Source organism: Canis lupus, chromosome 14 (assembly GCF_011100685.1).
Source record: "Canis lupus familiaris isolate Mischka breed German Shepherd chromosome 14, alternate assembly UU_Cfam_GSD_1.0, whole genome shotgun sequence".
Taxonomy (NCBI): Eukaryota; Metazoa; Chordata; class Mammalia; order Carnivora; family Canidae; genus Canis; species Canis lupus.
The window spans coordinates 47539895-47559486 of NC_049235.1; the positions used below are offsets into that span (position 1 = coordinate 47539895).

Consider the following 19592-nt stretch of genomic DNA (forward strand, 5'->3'; position numbering starts at 1 on the left):
AAAGGAAGTTAGAGTATAAAATGCATGTAATGAGTCAATTTTTATTTCTGTAGGTATTTAATCCATTCATGTATATATTTATATTTTATTTGTGAAAGAGAAAGCATGGAAATATACACATTGAACTGATAAATTATTTTGAGAACTGAAGGAATTATTTAGAAGATATTTAAGGAAAAATTACTTTTACTTTTTATTGTTGAATTATACAAACAACAGGAGCTTATAAAATTTAATAGTTGAACTATAAAATAGATTAAAAAGAATATATATATACATATGTATTATTTTTGATATTAAAAACTTTAGACATGGAAGTAGAGCTTCAGCAATTATTAACTCATGCCATTTACCCAATTCCTGCTACTGTTAATGGCACTAAGTTATTTCACACTGTTGTGTAGCTGTCACCACTATTGATGTCTAGAACTTTTTCATTAGGCCAAACTGAAAATCTATACCCATTAAATAATAACTCTCCATTCCCCTTAGTCCCTGGTAACCACTATTCTACTTTCTGTCTCTATGAATTTGATTAGTCTAGGTACCTCATTTAAGTGGAGTCATACAATAGTTATCCTTTTGTGTCTCATTAAGTTCACTTGCAGTAATGTGTTCAAGATTCATCATTGCTGTAGTATATATCAGAATTTCATTCTTTTTTAAGGGCAAATAATATTTCAATGTATGTATATAGCATACTTTGTTTATTCGGTTGTCTATTGATGGGCATTTGGGTTGTTTCCACCTTTTGATTATTGTGAATAATCCTGTGCAAATTGGTATACAAATGTCTTTTTAGTTATCTGCTTTCAGTTCTCCTGGATATATACTGGAAGTAGAATTATTATATCATATAGTAATCCTGTGTTTAAATTTTTGAGGTATTTTCATACCATTTTCCATATTGGCTGTGCCATTTAACATTCCCACCAGAATGCTGTTGGGTTTCAACTTGTACATCTTCACCGATATTTTCTTTTGTGTTTTTTTTATTTTATTTTATTTTGTTTTGTTTTTTGCTAATAGCCACACTAATGGATGTGAAGTAATACCATTGTGGTTTTGATTTGTATTTTCCTGGTGACTAGTGATGTTGAACAAATCTTTTAATGTGTCTGTTGGCCATTAGTGTATTGTCTTTGGAGAAATGTGTAGTGAAGTCCTTTGCCCATTTTTAAATTGAGTTTTGTTTTTGAATTGTTGTCTTTTACATATGTGAATATTAATCCACTGTCATATTTATGATATACAGATATCTCCTGTAGTTTATTTGACAGTATCCTTTGATGTACAGAGATTTTAATTTTGATGGTCAGTTTGTTTTATTTTCTTTTGTTAATATCTTGATTCAAGGAAAGGTTCAAGAAATCCTTGCCAAAACCAACATCATTAAGCTTTTCCCTTGTATTTTCTTTTCAGAATTTTATAGTTTTACTTTCGATCTAGTTTGAGTTAATTTTTGTTAGGATGTAAGGGATGGATCCAGTTTCATTCTTCTACATGTGGATATTCAATTTTCCCAGCATCATTTATTGCAAAGACTGTCCTTTCCCCATTGAATGGTTTTGGCACCCTTGTCAAAAATCATTTTAGCATTTATATAGGAGTTTATTTCTGGACTACTCTGCTTTATATGTATGTCTTTATACTACTACCACACTGTTTGGGTTACTGTGTGTGTGTATGTATATATATATATATATATATATATATATATATATATATATATATATTAGGAAGTTTTGAAATCAGCAAATGAGTCCTCCAACTTTCTTTAAGATTATTTTAGCCATTTGGGGGCCTTTAAGATTCTATATGACCTTTAGAATAGCTTTTTCTATTACTGCAAAGAGAAAGTTGTTGGGATTTTAGTAGGGAGTGAGTTGAATCTGTAGATTGCTTTAGGTAGTATTGACATAGCAGTATTAAACTCTCCACCCAATGAAAGCTGAGTGATTTTCCATTTATTTAGGTTGCTTAAAATTTCTTTCAGTGGTGTTTTGTAGTTTTCAATGTACAAGTCATTAACCTCCTTGCTTAGGTTTATTACTAAGTACTTTATTCTTTTTCATAGTGTTGTTAATAGAATTGTTTCCTTAATTTCCTTTTGGGAATATTCATTGTTAATATATAGAAATGCAAATGATTTTTGTGTGTTGATTTTTGTATCCTGCAACTTTGCTGAATTTGTTCATTAGCTCTAACAATATTTTTGTAGAATCTTTAGGATTTTCTGCCTATAAGATTGTATCATCTGTGAACAGAAATAATTTTACTTCTTCCTTTCCAATATGGGTGTTTTGTATTTCTTTTCCTTGCCAAATTGCTTTGATTACTGTGTCGAATGGAAGAAGTGAAGGTGGATGTCTTTTGTCCAGTCTTTTGATCTTAGAGGAAAAGCCTTCAGTCTTTTACTATTGACTATGTTAGCTGTGGGCTCTTTATATATGGCCTTTATTATAGTGAGGTAGTTTCCCTTTCTTCTGTAGTTTATAGAATTTTTTTGTTATTATGATAGGGTGCTGAATTTTGTCAGAAGCATTTTCTGCATCACTTGAGATGATCATGTGTCGTCCCCCCCCCCAATTAGGTTAATGTGGTATATTATATTGATTGATTTTTGAATGTTGAACCATCCTTGCATTCCAGGAACAAGTCCCACTTTGTCACAGTGTATAATTATTCTAGTGTTTGCCATTGAATTTATGTTTAATGCTTTGTTGAGGATATCTGCATCTGTATTCATCAGGGATATCAGATTAAAATTCTCATCTGACTTTGGTGTCCGTGTAATGCTGACCTAATAGAAAGAATTTGTAAATATTTTCTCTTCAGTTTCTTGGAAGAATTTAAGGATGATTGGTGTTAATTCTGTATGGTTCATTGATGATGTCATTTGGCCTAAGGGCTTTTCTTTTTTGAGGAGGTATTTATTTATTTATTTATTTATTTAGGTTTTAAATTACTGATTCAGTCTTTACTGATTATAGGTCTGTTCAGATTTTCTATTTCTTTATGATTCAGTCTTAGTAGGCTGTATATTTCTAGGAGTTTGTCCATTTTGTTACCTAATTTATTGGCATGCAGTTATTTATAGTACTCCTATAATCCTTCTCATTTTTGTAACATCAGGAGTAACGGCCACATTTCCTTTTCTGATTTTGGTAACTTGAGTCTTCTTTTATTTTTAATCAGTCTAGCTAAAGCTTTGTTAATTTTTTCTTAATCTAAGAAATAACTTGAGTGTGTTGATTTTTCTCTTTTTTTCTAATTTATTTGATTTCAGATCTTCATATTTATGTGTCTAAGTTATAAATTTCTCTCATAGGACTGATTTTTCTGTATCCTATAAATTTAGTTATTTTTTTAATTGTTATTTCATAGTATTTAAAAAATTTTCCTTGAGATTTCTATTTTGATCCATTAGTTGTTTAAGAGTGTTAGTTTTCATGTAATTGTTAATTTTTCCATTTTCCTTCTGTTTTGGAGTTCAAGTTTCATTCCATTGCAATGGGCAAAGATACTTTTTATGATTGCAGCATTTTTAAATTTATGAAGACTTGTTTGTTTTGTGGTCAGTGTTGGAATGTGCTTCATGTGTACTTGAAAAAAATGTGTTCTGATGTTGAACATAGTGTTTTGTCTGTTTTTCAGGTACATTTGTTTTATAGTGTTATTCAAGTCATCTTGTTACCTTCTGTATAGTTCTTCTATCCATTATGAAAGTGGAGTATTGAAGTCTCCGTAATTGTAAACTGTTTCCCCTCAATTCTGTCAGTATACTTAGCAACATATTTTGGAGCTTTGATGTTTGGTGTGTATGTTTATAATTCTAATGTCCACTTCATGAATTTACCCTTTTATGAATATATAATATCCTTCTTTTTTTTCCTTGTAACAGTTTTTGACTTAAGTCTGTTTTGTCTGATAATAGTATAGCCACCTCACCTTTTTTTGGTTACTACTTGCATGGAATACATTTTCTGTCCTTTTATGTTCAACCTGTGTGTGTATCTTCCAGGTAGCATATAGTTTGGTCATGTTCTTTTTAGTAGTTCTGGCAATCTGCCTTTGGGGAGTTGAACCATCTATGTGTAATTACTGATAATGAAAAGCTTTTGTCATTTTGTTGTTTTCTATATGTTTTAAGCTTTTGTATACTCATTTCTTCCTTTACTATCTTCTTTTGTATTCAGTTGATTTTTTGCAGTGTCACATTTTGATTCCTTTTTTCATTCCCTTTTCTTGTATATTCTTTAGATATTTTCTTTGTGCTTATAGAGATTACATATAACATCCTAAATTATAATAATCTAATTTGAATTCATACCAACCTAACGTTAATGACATACATAAACTACTCACAGGTAGCCCCCCCTCCCTTTTATTATTGATGCCACAAACTGTCTTTAAACATTTTGGAAAAAAAAATAAACATTTTGGACTCATTAAGATAGTTTTATAGTTATTTTTTATAGTTATTTTTTATTCATTGTCTTTAAAATCTTTTTTTTTTTTTTCATTGTCTTTAAAATCTTAACAGAAAACATAAAATGGAGGTACAAACCAAAATACACTAATACTGGTTTATATATTTGTTCATGTATTTACCTTTACTGGAGAGCTTTATATCTTCACATGGTTTTGAGTTAATGTGTAGGGTCATTTCCTTTCTACCTGAAGTGATTCCATCAGCAGCAGTTCTGTTTTTTTTATATTTTATTTTATTATTTTATTTTTTTATTTGAGTAAGAGAGAGTGTGAACATGATGAGCAGGGGGAGAGGCAGAGGGAGAAGCAGAATCTCCACTGATAGGTCCAGTTGCTGATGTCCTACAAATCCCTTAGGCCTTGTTTACTTTTCTTCATTCTTTTTTCTTTCTTTTCCTTAGACTCCATAATTTTAAATGTCCTGCCCTCAAGTTTGCAGAACCTTTCTTCAGCCTGTTCAGTTCTGCTGTTGAACCTCTTTAGCGAATTTCTCAATTCACTTATTGTATTTTTCAGCTTTGGAATTTTTGTTTGGTTCCTTTTTACCATTCTTGATATTTTGATTGTATTGTATTGTTTTCCTGATTCCTAGTACTTCTTTGTCCTTTTATCCTTTAGCTCTTTGAATATATTTAACACCGGTATTTTAAAGTCTTCATCTCAGTAAATCCAATATTTGTGCTGCTTCAGAAATGGTTTCCAGGAATTTGTTTTGTTCCTTTCTGTCGACTTTGTTTTTCTGTTTCTTTGCATGCCTTGTGATTTTTGTTCTTGTTGTTGTTGAAAAATGTGCATTTGGAACAACAGTCACCTTTCCCCATCTTTGCAGACTGCCAAGATATCAGGGCAGTTATCTGATGATTGGCTGAGCATGTTCCTGAGCCTATAGATCAGCCTGCAGTGAAAGTTTGGCCTGGGCCTGTGTATGAATTTCTTAGTTCTCTCTGTGTTCATGGCTACTTTTGAATGTCTTTATTCTCCAAGGGATCTCACTCTAGCTTCTTCTTAGGGCCTTAGGTGTCTATTGTATCTATTCCCCCCTGCTTTTCTGTGCCAGGCATCTATGGGTTTATAGTCCCTCTTAGCTTCCACCATTAGTGTCCAGTGCTGCTTCTACTTAAAATTCCAGTTAGACAAGACAGATCAGTTCCTTCTGGCAGACCCTAGAGAGGTTAGAATGTTTTAAGTCAGCCCTATTCCGTTTGGTTTGAGGGGAAAATGTGGAACTGGGCTGCTATCTCCTTCAGTCCCAGGCCTACCATATGGAGAATAGGGCAAGAACAAATGAAAATGACCTAAACTTTGTTGTTCATGACATTTTCTTGACTAGGCATTTATTTGGTTGTTGTAAATCTTTGACTTTTCCCAAAGCTTCTATAAGGTTAATTCAGCCAGTTTCTAGTTGATTTTGATTTTTCTGTGAAAGCTTGGAACTTCTTAGTCTGTCATTTTGCTGAAGTTGACACTCAAGAGTGCTTTTTTAATTATAAAAATACAGTTAGTGAAGGAAATTTAGAGCATGCAGAAATGTAGAAAGCTAAGAAAAAAATATCTTTTTTTTTTAAGATTTTATTTATTTATTCATGAGAGACACATAGAGAGAGAAAGAGGAGCAGAGACACAGGCAGAGGGAGAAGCAGGCTTCCATGCAGGGAACCTGATGTGGGACTCAATCCTGGGTCTCCAGGATCAGGCCCTACGCTGAAGGCAGCGCTAAACCATTGAGCCACCTGGGTTTGCCTCCCAAAAAATGTATCTTACCTACAATTCTACTTTGTAGTAACTGCTATTAACATTTTGATGTGTTACCTTTCAAACTTTTTTCCCCCGCTACATCATGCCTTTCATTTTGTCGTACTTTTTCTTGTTCTTCTACCCTGTACCACCAAAAAACCAAAGATCTAAACATACTTTTAGTCACTACAGTGTTAATTTTTGAATATAGTGTACTTTTACATTGGACATTCCAAAAATAGTTTTACAAGTACTCAAATTTTTCATTTATGTTTCTTTTTTTTTTTTTAATTTTTATTTATTTATGATAGTCACAGAGAGAGAGAGAGAGAGAGGCAGAGACGAGACACAGGCAGGGGGAGAAGCAGGCTCCATGCACCGGGAGCCCGACGTGGGATTCGATCCCGGGTCTCCAGGATCGCGCCCTGGGCCAAAGGCAGGCGCTAAACCGCTGCGCCACCCAGGGATCCCAAATGAAAATATTGTAGATACTTTTTCTTTTCTCTTCTCTTCTCTTCTCTTCTCTTCTCTTCTCTTCTCTTCTCTTCTCTTCTCTTCTCTTCTCTTCTCTTCTCTTCTCTTCTCTTCTCTTCTCTTTCTTCCCTGTCTTTGTCTGTCTTTGTCTGTCTTTGTCTGTCTTTCTGTCTTTCTTACAAAACACAAGTCAAATTTGCTAGATTTGTCCATAGTTAGCAATGGTGATCTTCTTGCTGGTCTTGCCATTCCTGGAACCAGAGTGCTCCATGGTTTACACAGTATTCATGCCCTCTTTTTCCTTGCCAAAGACCACATGCTTCCCATCCAACCACTCATTGTTGGCAGTGCATTTGAAAAACTGGGAAGCGTTTGTGTTGGGTCCAGTATTTGCCATGGATGAGATGCCAGGACCCATGTGCTTCAGGATGAAATTCTCATCATCAGATTTCTCCCCATAGATGGACTTCCTGCCAGTGCCATATGGCGTGTGAAGTCATCACCCTGGCACATGAATCTTGACATAATCCTATAAAAGCAGGGACCTTTATCCTTTCTCCATACTGCTCAGACCATGAAAGTTCTCTGCCATCTTTGGAACTTTGTCTGCAAACAGCCTGAAGGAGATGCATCCCAAGGGCTCACTGTCACAGCAATGTTGAGAACACAGTGGGATCGACCATGGCTAGTGTGGGTGGTTCTGGGATAGCAGCATCTGCAAGACCTAGATATTTCTAGGTTATTAGACTAGATTATTATTCCCCAGAGACTTGGGTTTTATTCTAGTCTTTACTCCTTTATTCAGTAAGATTTAAGTAAAAAGCAAGTATGATGAATCTATAATTTATTTATTTATCTTAGAAATTTCTGGAGTTTTTACATCTAGAAAAAAGTGACATCCCCTCATTCAGAGGGGTAAAATGTGACAACCTTGTATGGATCTTAACTTTCTTGAGAGCCAATATAAAAAGAAAGAACTCAACCTAGACAGAAATAGTATTATTAATATTTGTGACATCAGTTATTTAGGCTAAAGGTGCCTATTAAACTAACTGAACTGTTAACAATAACTAGATTCTTTAATTCTGCATTGTATTAATTGGTAATTACAGTATGATTTTTAATTTATTTAGCCTTGTATAACGTATATCTTTAAGCTGTTTATATTTTGATAAAACTTGACTGCATATTTGATATGTTGTACTAAACTAGACATGGTAGGTCAAAGAGTATGTGACTCTAAGTGGAAATTGTGTTCTACCTTCTTGCATTCCTACCTCTTACCTCAATCAGAAGCACTATAAAAAGTAATTACCTATGATTTTTTTGGAATTTGGTTTATGGAAAGATACCCTTTATACTTAAGCTGATTGATACATGGATGAGTAAATTGTGGTTCACTTTTATACTGAGATGCATTGTGATTAATTTTTCTTTTTTTATCAGCAGATCGCTACTTTTTATAGTTGCATGATTTCTTTTGGTCATTCATTAATTATTGACTATAATAAATGCTTATACCTAACTTCTTTTGTGCTTTATTTCACTGAGGCAGCAATATGTAATCCAACTTGAGTGTTTCTTTCATAACTAACTTTGGTCTTTAGGAATACATTACTGTTAAAAATGGAGACTATTGTATTAGATACATTACTGTTAAAGAGCACAGATCGTAGAATCACAAAGCTAAAATGATTCCTTGGAAGCATGAGTCTAATTTGATAAGAAAGAGAAAAAAGAACTTATTCTTTTTTTTTTTTCAAAAAGAACTTATTCTAATATAGAATCTTTACAGTATGTTCTAATGTCACTTCTTTGTTCTACCAGGAATTACTTGTATAAGGCAAGTTTGATTGTAGTATTGGTCGAATATTTGAGGTTGATAAAATGGCTGAGTTTAACGCATTTCCCTCCATCCCCTCATTTCTTTTAGGTGAATCTGGACTGGGGAAGTCAACATTAATCAACTCATTATTCCTCACAGATTTGTATTCTCCAGAGTATCCAGGTCCATCGCATAGAATAAAAAAGACTGTACAGGTATGTACGTTAGTATTGTTAATTGATGATAAGCTGGAGTAATGTTAACACAAAAAACACATGCTATACCTTTTATTATGCTTCCCTAGAGATAGCTTTTATATTTAGCCTCAGCCAATGTAAAGTGGCAAACCTGATTGATGATTAAAAAGAGAGCGAGCACAGGTAGTTAGAGGAATTATCTTGATTAAAACCTTCTAAATTTGTCCCTAGGAACCTCCTAGAGATTATACTGTGATGTAGTAACCTAGAGTTATGCTGTTTAACATGGTAGCACTGGCTGTATTTAGCTATTAATTTTGAATAAGATAAAAGTAAATAAAATTTAAAATTTAGTATCTCAGTTACACCAGTCACATTTTAGGTGCTCAGTAGACATATGTGTCTAGATGTATTTCCATTGTTGCAGAATGTTCTGATGGACAAGGTAGAGAAAACATGATTTGTAGAAAATCCATTGTTATTTAAATACAGGGCTCTGTATTTTCAGTGATAATACCTTATGATAGATGAATGGTAATTGTAATTCGTTAAGGCTCCCAAGTTAGGTATAGTCTAGTTTAGAACTTCTCAGTCTTCAGTGTGCGTTCAGATCACCTTTGGGAGCTTGTTAAATTTAGTTCAGTTTTAGTAGGTCTGAGATGGGCTGAGATTTTGCATTTCTGAAAAATCATAGATGCTGCTGCTGCTGCTGACCCATAGACCACACTGCATATGACAGAATGCTCTAGGCTCCAGGTCTGTACTTACTGTTTGGTAGCTAAGTGTGCCTCTTGAGCTCTTAAAATGTGGATAGTCCAAATGGAGATGGGATGCAAGTATAAAATACATCCCAGATTTTGACAATTTAATATATAGAATACAAAGGATCTTATTACTAATTTTTATATTGATTACATTTTGCAATGATAATACTTTGGTCATATTGAATTAAATAAAATACGTTAGTTTCACCTGTTGATTACTTTTTAAAGTGGCTCCTGAAAAGTTCTAAATTACTTATGTGACTTACATTTTTGTTACACAGCACTCCTTTAATTAAAACTAAATTAATCTAAACTGTTAATTGAAGAAATTGTTGGAGGATTAATGCAGTAGTAATACATAGCACATACACAGAGAAGGAGTGAACAGTTTTGGCAGGAGCGGGCTTTATTAAGGCTGGAGGTAGATTTGAAAGATTGGTAGGGATTATCCTGATGCACAAGGTAGAAGGACAGTCCGGAAATACTGGGCAGAAATTCATGCATATCAAGCTGCAACATGTAGTTTAGTAATTATATCCCTAAGAAATAATTCTGCACAGTGAATATTTTGTTTTTTTAAAGTTTTTCTTGGTTTTAGGAATTTTTTTTTGTTTCCTTCATAGAGCTTGAAATTTCAAATTACTTTAAAAAATGTATTCTAAAAATTTGACACTACATTGCTTATTTATTTGGTGATCACTATTGGATATTTTAACCCTAAGCAAGAAGAGGAACTTTAAACTTCTTAATTTAGATATTTAAATTCAAGATAAATAAACTCTGTACGTAGAAATGTTCAAGAAACCCCACAGTGTAGATTCCTAAGTTGAAGAATATTTAGTCTAAAATATATTAGATCTTAATGGTCGTGTACTTGCCAGTAGTGTTCTTGATAATTACTACTGGTGGGGGAATTTTCAGAGTCCTCTTTGTAGTTTTGGCATATAATGTAATACCAGGCTTGCATTAGTATATCATTAGCATCTTCCATGTACTATTCTAAGCAATTTAGATGCATTAACTTATTTAATTCTTACAATAAGTTTATGAGGTAAGGAATGCCTGGGTAGCTCAGCAGTTGAGCGTCTGTCTTTGGCTCAGGGCCTGGTCCCGGATTCCTGGGATCGAGTCCCACATCAGGCTCCCTGCATGGAGCTTGCTTCTCCCTCTGCCTGTGTCTCTGCCTCTCTGGGTCTCTCATGAATAAAGAAATAAAATCTTAAAAAAAAAAAAAAGTTTATGCAGTAAGTAGTAGTATTACTCCCGTTTTACGAATGTGGAAATTGAGGTACGAAGATGGCCATTTCCCTGAGATAATATAGTTAGAGTGACAGAACTAAGCAAATCTAAGCAGTCTGCTTTCGTGCGTATTCGGTCAAGTTAGGCTGTCTCTATACTGTTGCTATTTCATAGGTTAACTAGTTCTTAATAGGTGGATTAGCTTTCCTTTACTACATCTCTTTTTTTAATAAAAGATTTTATTTATTTATTAATGAGAGAGAAAGCGAGAGCGTGGCAGAGACACAGGCAGAGGGAGAAGCAGGGAGCCTGATGTGGGACTCGATCCCAGGTGTCCAGGATCAGGCCCTGGGCTGAAGGTGGCGCTAAGCTGCTGAGCCACCCGGGCTGCCCTACATCTCTCTTTTTAATAATGTTTCATCCAACAACTTTGGTTTTCTTTTAGTTTCTTTTTACATTTTCCTTTAAAAATTTTACATTGGGGAGATATTTTCCCAGTTAGACAATTTAGATGAAATGAAGACAAAGTGATTTGATCCACAAAGTCTTCTCTTCATCATGATTAAAAATATGTGAAAATAGTTAAAATAATGTAGAAAATGCCTCTGTAAGCAATAAGGCTGATTCATCTGATACTAGCTAGTAGGGATACTTACAGGAAAGGATTTTTTTGTTTTACTTTTTAAATCACATATGGTATACACATTATGTTTGCTGTTGCTTGTTAAGTTTGAATTTGAAGTCTTGACTCCAGTGGATAAGGACTTCTCTTTAAGTATTGAATGCCTGGGTGGCTCAGCAGCTGAACGTCTGCCTTCAGCCCAGGGCGTGATCCTGAGGCCCCAGGATCGAGTCCCCCATCAGGCTCCCTGCATGGAGCCTGCTTCTCCCTCTGCCTGTGTCTCTCATGAGTAAATAAATAAAATCTTAAAAAAAAAAAAAAGTCTTGAAATTCCAGTAAACAGCTGAGTGGATGATGGAAGTCATTTTAACTCATGAAAATTTTGTATCCTACCATGTTTTATTTTACTTTGCTTAATAAAGACAAAGGAGCAATATTCTAGCTTTCTTGATTTATCCATTCAGTGATTTTTGCCAGTGTCTGAACACATGAAAGTATCAGCACTTGCAGTCTCATGAATTCAACACATAGAAATCTAAATTGTCATACTCTGTAGCCAAGTATTTGCTCAGATTATTATAGTTACCTCCTAATTCACCTCTCCGACCTGATCCTTGGTCACCACCCCAATATTTTTAGCAAAGCAGTGAGAATCTTCTTTTACAATTTCAGAGCAAGGCCAAAGTCCTTACAATATCTAGGAAACCCAACAAGATTTGCCCTCACCCCCTCTGTAACCTATTTCCTATACTTTTCCACTTTTGGCTTATTCTGCTCTGGCTAAACCAATATTTTTGCTGTTCTCTGATCAGGCCAGTCCTACTTCAGAGCTCTCCCTCTTCTTGTTTTTCTACCTGCAGTGTTCTTCCCGGAGATTTCCTCATGGCTTACTCCATTATTAATCATTTCTCTGCCTAAAATTTGATTTCTCAGTGAGGCCTTGCCTCAGTCCCTACTCTGGCTCTAAATTTGTAAGCTCTGTGAAGGTAGGAACTTTATTCACTCCTGTAAGCTCAATTCTTAGCGGTTAATGTGTTATGTATTAACATCCAGTATTGAATGATTGAACAAACAGTTTTAAAAATATATGACTTAGTGTTTAGTTGGAATATTTTCAAATTTGGTGATCTTTGAAGTTTTGTTAATATTTTTTTCTTCATCTGTGAAATTTTGTAAATTACTAGAATAAGTGAAATAATTTTAATTTGAACATTTTTTTAGATTTTACTTTGATAGGTTTTAAAAAAAGTTTTGATTATTTTCATTTTTTTTTCTTAAACAGAATTTTTAAATTTAATTTTTAAGGGACGCTTGGGTGGCTCAACAGTTGGGCATCTGCCTTTGGCCCAGGGCCTGATCCCGATTTCCAGGATCAAGTCCCACATTAGGCTTCTTGCATGGGACCTGGTTTTCCTCCCTCTGCCTGTACCTCTGCCTCTCTTTCTGTGTCTCTCATGAATAAATAAAGTCTTAAAAACAATTTTTTTTTAATTCTTAAGTTAATATATAGGTTTATACTAAAAGGGCACAAATTTTAGCATAAAGCTTGATGAATTTTTGTATATATATTCATATATCCAGGTAGTTACCCTGCAGATTAAGATACTGTAAGTACATTTTTAGCACCTTGGAAGGCTTCCTTGTGCCTCCTCTCAGTTTCACTCAATTCCAAATATAAATAGCTTTTTGACTTCTATCTCCATTGATTAATTTTACCTATTCTTGAACCTCATTTAGATATATACTCTTTTTTGTCTGATTTCTTTTACTGAAGATTAGGTCTGTGGTATTGTTCACATTGTGTAGCTGTAGTTCTTTTTCATTGTTGTATAATACTTTTTTTATGAATATATCATAAATTGTATTCTATTGTAGATAAGCATTTGGGTTTTCATTTTTTTACCAGTATGAATATTTTTGTATATTCTTTTAGTGGATCTAGACACTCATTTCTGTTGTATGTCAGTGCATATATGTTGTATGTCTGTGTGCATATGTCTATGTGTATTTTTTCAGTTAATTTTCTTTGATTTCTTATGAGGTTGAACATGTCTTTTATCCTCATTAAGTATTCAGATTTCATTGAAGTACTTTGACTATCTTAGTATTTCCTATCTTTTTCTACTGGATCTGGAGGAGTTCCTTATCTAGATAATTATCCTTATATTTCAGACACAATAATTTTTCTTAGGCTAGCATGTATTAAAGACAATGGAAAAGGCCCTCAATTTGTTAGAATTCTTTTTACATTTGCTTGGCTCCAAAATAATCCTGTGTAAACTTACTTTCTTTTAAGGTGGCATTTCAAAAGTGCTCTCTTCTTCTATTGTGAATATCTTCCCAACTCTCTCTTTTTTTGAAAACAAAGGAATAATTAGGGCTTGAGAGTATCTTTAGTAAGATTTTTAGGACAAAGACCTGTGTATAACTGTTACATCTCCTCTTTTTACCAAAAGTTAAGAGCTATAACATCTGAGAACTGGATTCTGACTATAATCCCAGAGAAGTACTCTTTCCTGAGTGCCCCACGGAGATATTCCTTGATATACTGGAAACAAGTCGAAGATCCTGTAAACTCTTTTCTCACTCACCCAGGAGAGAACATAAAATGTTCTGAGTCATTCCATGTATTTAGAGAATGGAAGATAGTTTTCTTTTATAGTTAACTGGCTCTTCACCAAACCCAGTAATCTTGCAGATAATCTCCTCTTGGAAGCTCATAAATTGTTTCAGTGGAGGGTAGTCAGAAGTATTACATCTTTGCCCAGACATATTAGACCAGGAAAAAACATAAAATCCTGAATTTCAAAAGGCAAATGCCTGCAATTTCCCTGACCTGAAGGCTTTCTGGAACACTTTCAACTGTCCCCCCCCCCCCCCCCCCCAAAAAAAATTAAATAAATAAAAAGGCCGACAAGAAGAAAAATTCTGTGATGTAGTGAAGTAGGGAGTGAGATTTTATTTTTTTAAATTTTACTTATTCATTCATGAAAGACCTGGAGAGAGAAAGAGGCAGAGACGCAGGCAGAGGGAGAAAAGGGCTCCATGCAGGGAGCCCGACGTGGGACTCGATCCTGGGTCTCCAGTATTATTACACCCTGGGCTGAAGGCAGCGCTAAACCGCTGAGCCACCTGGGCTGCCCAGGAGTGAGATTTTAATAAAGACTGTGATCTCATAATCTCTTCCCTGAGCATTATTTATTTATAAGAGACTCGTGTCATAAGAAATTCCTTCACATTTGCAGTCTTGGAATGAAGGAGAAGCTGTCTACATTGAATAGAGAGATGATTCTGAGTTTCCTATATTTCAGTGGTTCTGATTTGAATGAATTTTTAGTATTAAATAGAAGTCCTTTGAGATTAATTCCCAGTATCCCATCTTGGGCCTCAGGACTCTGGGCCCTGCAGCTCCAAATGTGAGCCAATACTCTAGCCCTGGAGTTCTTTATACCAGTGGTTCTCAAACTTGAGTCTATATCACAGTCACATGGAAGGCTTGCCAAAAGAGATTGCTGAGTCTCCCTCCCCTCGGAGTTTGTTATTTAGTAGGTTTGAGGCAGGGCCCAAAGAATTCACATTTCTAAGTTCCCAGGCAATGCATTTGCCAGTCAGGATACTACACTTTGAGAACCACTGCTCTGTAGTGTTTCTAGCCAGATACAAATTGGTTTCATCCTGTCTTTCTGGGAAGAAGTTAGAGAGGGTCCTTCATTCTTTCAGAATACTTCATATTGAGTGAAATAGTACCTGTAAATTTTTTTTGTATTTTTTGTTGTTAATAGACTAAAATGAAGTGATAGAAAAAAATTGAACACTGGTTCCACTTCATGTTCCATTCTCAAATGTAGATCCTTAGATTAACAAAGTTTAAGGAAAATATTATATACAGTGTGTATGTATAGTAGCAAATTTTTATAATTTTGTTAGACTTGAAAATTTTTGAATCCTATTTCAAGTCAGTGAAAGGTTGCCATCTGTCTCCAAGGAAAGATTGTCCTTTATTCTGAGACCAAATCATTTCAATTTCTTTGTGAAATAAGAATGTTAGATTTTTTTTTTTTTTTTTTTTACAGATTTATGTATTCATTTGAGAGTAAGAGTTGGGGAATAGGCAGGGGAAGAGGGAAAGAGAAAATCTCCAGCAGACTCCATGCTGAGTGTGGAGTCTGATGTCGAGCTCCATCTCATGATCCCAAGAATATGACTTGAGCCAAAATCAAGAGTCAGATGCTCAACTGACTGAAGCATCCCAAGAGTGTTTTTTTAAGTTCTTAGTTGGCAACCTTATATTGGTCCCTTCAAAAACTTTTTCTCTTGATTTATGAAGTCCTACAACTCACTATTGCAGATTAAGTAGGTACAGACATTTTGGAAGTGAGACATGGTGAAAGCAACGAATCCTATCCCTAGGATAATATTTTATAGACTCCTTGAGACCTTTTTATAAAGCCCAGTTAGGAAACTCTCCTTTGGGGCACCTGGGTAGTTAGTTGAATGGTTGAGCGTCTGCCTTTAGCTCAGGTCGACACCCCTGGGTCCTGGAATCGAGTCTCGCATAAGGCTCCCTGCAGGGAGCCTGCTTCTCCCTCTGCCTATATCTCTGCCTTTCTGTGTCTCTCATGAATAAATAAATATTTTTTTGAAAAAAGGGAAACTTTCTTGTTGATGTTGGTCCAATATTGATAGTTTTTTGAACCATTTATAGAACAGACATTTGAATTCTTATCTTATGCCAGGTTTTGGGGCTACAGTGATGATAGACACAATCAAAGTTCTTAAACCAATCATGTGAAGGATATAGCAAATAGGATGTAATGAGAGAATATACTGCTCTAAGCTGCTATAGATTAGCTTAGCAGAGTAGATTCTGGTGAAGTAGTAGGAATGGAGAGCAAGATGAGAAGTAGTAGTGTGAGAATTGAATAGTAAATGAGGCACTGATGGTAAGCATGACTATGGAGGAAAGGACAAGTGTGAATACCTAGACGTTTAGTGTAGGGTACTCAGAGAGTCCTTTGGGTTTTATTTCTAAAAAAGACCTGAGAACGTTTATATCCTATGCGGATTCAATCCCTAAAAGATGAGAGGTTGAAAATAAAGAGGAAGTAGTCTAAGCAGTTGTCAAGACAATTCTAAAATGGAATAATCAGATTCCTGGTGTAGACGGAGAAATTAGCCTTAGAAGGAACGGGATCTGAACAGAAGGAAAGACTGTTGCTTCAAAAACATTGAGGATGTTCTTGTCTTCAAGTAAAGATGAGATTTTTTGCTGAGCATGGTGACAGAGATAATAGAGTAGAACTAGAGAAGAGCCATACTGGGAAATGAGAGAGGCATGAGACTATTGAGCACATAAGAGGGATTATTGGATAGCAGGGAAATTCCTTTCAAATTGAAGTTTGTGCATGTTGTGGAACAGAAATATCTGAGCTGGAAAAAAAAGATAAAGGGTTTAGGAGGAGGGTTGCTAATAAAAAAAATGAAAGGGACAAGGAACTTAGGATCTTAGTATGAGGAGGCAAAGGAAATGAATGTGATTTTTTTGCTCCTCCCTCCCCTCTTTTAAAGATTTCTTTGTTTGAGAGCAGGAGCAGGGGGCAGGGGAGGAGGGAGAGAATCTCAAGTGGACTCCAAATTGAGCATGGAGCCCAATGCGGGGCTCAGTCTCAGGACCTTGAGATTATGACTTGAGCTTGAAATCAAGAGTTGGATGCTTAACTAACTGAACCACCCAGGTGCCCAGAGGTGCAGTGATTCAGAGTAGAAGGCAGAATTCAAATCTTTGGATCAACTTTCTTACTTAACTAGGTTAGAGTCTTGATGAGAAGGAAATAATCTTAAGCTATAACTATTTTACTATTGGTCATTACCTCTTAGTTTCTTGTGGAACATAATGAAGTATATAAGATAATATCTTTTCAGGCATTAAATCAGATAGTTTTTGTGTTTGAGCTAAGTGGAATATCTCAAGTCTGTTGTTCCAAGTCCCTGCAGAGCTTTGGCTGTAATGCCACCTCCTGAACAAGTTTGAGTAGAGAGGTAAGCTCCTAATGGAAAATTTTAACCCTCTCCTGGAAATGTAATACGGCTAATTAAGTAACACTTGCTACTTACCTTAAAAAATAGCTCTTAAACATTAGGTTATAAAACTTCTATTTAACAGTCTTTTGAAAATGAAAGAAATGAAGCTGTGGAAAAACTGAAGGTTTGACTTTTTTCTCAGATTGGAAAATGAAACAGTATTAGAAAAAAGAGTGCCTTAGACTAGGAGTCCAAAAGAGGCTTCAGTAAATTAATTATACATAAACAATATAATGGGCTTTAGTTTTATTTTTCAGAGAGAAACATAATTGAAAATTCCCTTGATTCATTCCTTCAGTATTAAATTATGCATTTAATCTTAGAGAGCTTTGAGTGATGCCATAAAATATGCTGATGTGACCTGCTTAAGTAGAGTGCATGGGAAAGTGGCCATTTGGAATAGATTTCTTAAGAAAAGTTTGAAATTCCTGGACTTGAACTAATTTGTTTTCCATGGATCCCATGAGGATACATGCAAAACCAGATGATAGGATACAGTTGGATACTGTGAATGGCACTAGTTTACAGTTAAGTTTTCTGGATCTCTTCCATATGTTGCCTTCTTCTTTCTATTTGACCATGTATGGATACATAGAATTTCATAGGCCAGAAAAGACCTTTTATAAACAGACTCTTAAAGTATTTAAAATACAGATCTTAATTTTTCTTATGTCAGCAAACAGTTAAGTTGTTAAACTGATTATAAACACAAAACAAGGATCTTAAAATTTAAGCTGGTATGGTGTGTGATTAGTATACAGCCTGTTATTGAAGATAGACATGGGCTTTGCTTAGTAATAAGGGAACCAGAAATGGTTTGGAATAAAATTGGGAGAGGATTTATGAGGAACAATTATGTTTTGCATCGGTTTCTAATATAGAGTACTATGTCATTTAAAAGAATTATTAGTAACTGCTAATTAGTAACTGCTCATTATTAGTAACTGCTTCAGTGACAGTTATCATAAATGAATAACCTGTCTTTATGAAGGAGATGGAAGCAAATTAAAGATCTGTTGAGATGTTGGAGATTGTCCATTAAAAAAAAAGATATATAATGGGAAATAACTAGATTGTCCTTTGACTAGAGGACAACCAGATATATAAAATATGAACTTTGTAAGACACATGACATAATACCGTTTTTTTTTTTTTAGGTTTTGAAAATCTAACACTGATAAGTCTGATTATGTCTTCATTTTGCCTTCCTCATATTATGAGAGAAACATGGTATCATAGCTAGCTATGTGGTGTGAAACAGTCGTCTTCTAAGCAATGCACATCATGTTGATACTGAAAATGGCCAGAAAATATTAAGAACCCTATTTATTGATACTTACTTTTTAAATCTATATAGAATTAATAGTATTAATACTTTTAACAAATTTCCAATTGTATATATTTGGTAGATACAAATAAATATATTTGGGACATTCAAAATTTCCACTGATAGTTTACACCAGGATTAAAGCCGTGAAAACCATTGGTCTAAGAGATAAGACCTTTGCCTCTTATTTGTCTGAAAGTTTAGAAGTCCCTCCATGGACATACATGTCCAAATCTTAGGTAGTGTTTTCAATTTTAGCAAGATTTTTTAATATCATTTTTTAAACAAAATAACTTTTGATTGCCATAGATCTGCATTGTCCAGTGTCACCAAACCACCTGTAGCTATTTAAATATAAGTTAATTCAAAGTAAATAAATATTCAGTTCTTCAGTTGCTTTAGTCACGTTTCAAGGGCTAAGTAGCCACGTGGGCAAGCATCTACCATATTGGACAGTGCAGATACAGAGCATTTGCATCATCTCAAAAGGTTCTTTTGAACTACGCTGCTATAGACTTTCTTGCTCAACAGTCTTAGTCTCAGTGCATTAGTGTCTTCATGTGAGCTAGCTATTGTTTAAAAAAAAATGCCATAGGAAAGTGGAAAGACATAATTTCTATAACACCCAACTTTTTCTACCTAGAAACTAGTCACTTTTCCTTTCCAAAACATAAATAGTTGGAAGTTGCTTTTCACATGTTGATGATTACATTTTCCCCTTAAGTCTTGTATTACTTAATTCATAACATCTTACAGCAATTAACACTCAAAATTTGAGTCTAATTCTTCTCTCTTAAGTTAGCCTGTCCATGTACCTAGAGCTTCTAGTTCTAGT

The 19592-nt window shown here is 34.6% G+C and overlaps 1 protein-coding gene across 5 annotated transcripts in view; it reads left to right on the forward strand.

Annotated features, from left to right (window-relative positions):
* SEPTIN7 (septin 7) overlaps positions 1-19592 on the forward strand; it is a 117975-nt gene that overhangs the window by 63938 nt on the left and 34445 nt on the right. For all 5 annotated transcript variants that reach the window (XM_038557330.1, XM_038557329.1, XM_038557328.1 and 2 more), the window contains one exon: positions 8636-8742. In XM_038557330.1, the coding sequence (XP_038413258.1) occupies positions 8636-8742 (107 nt within the window). The remainder of the gene's footprint in view (positions 1-8635; positions 8743-19592) is intronic.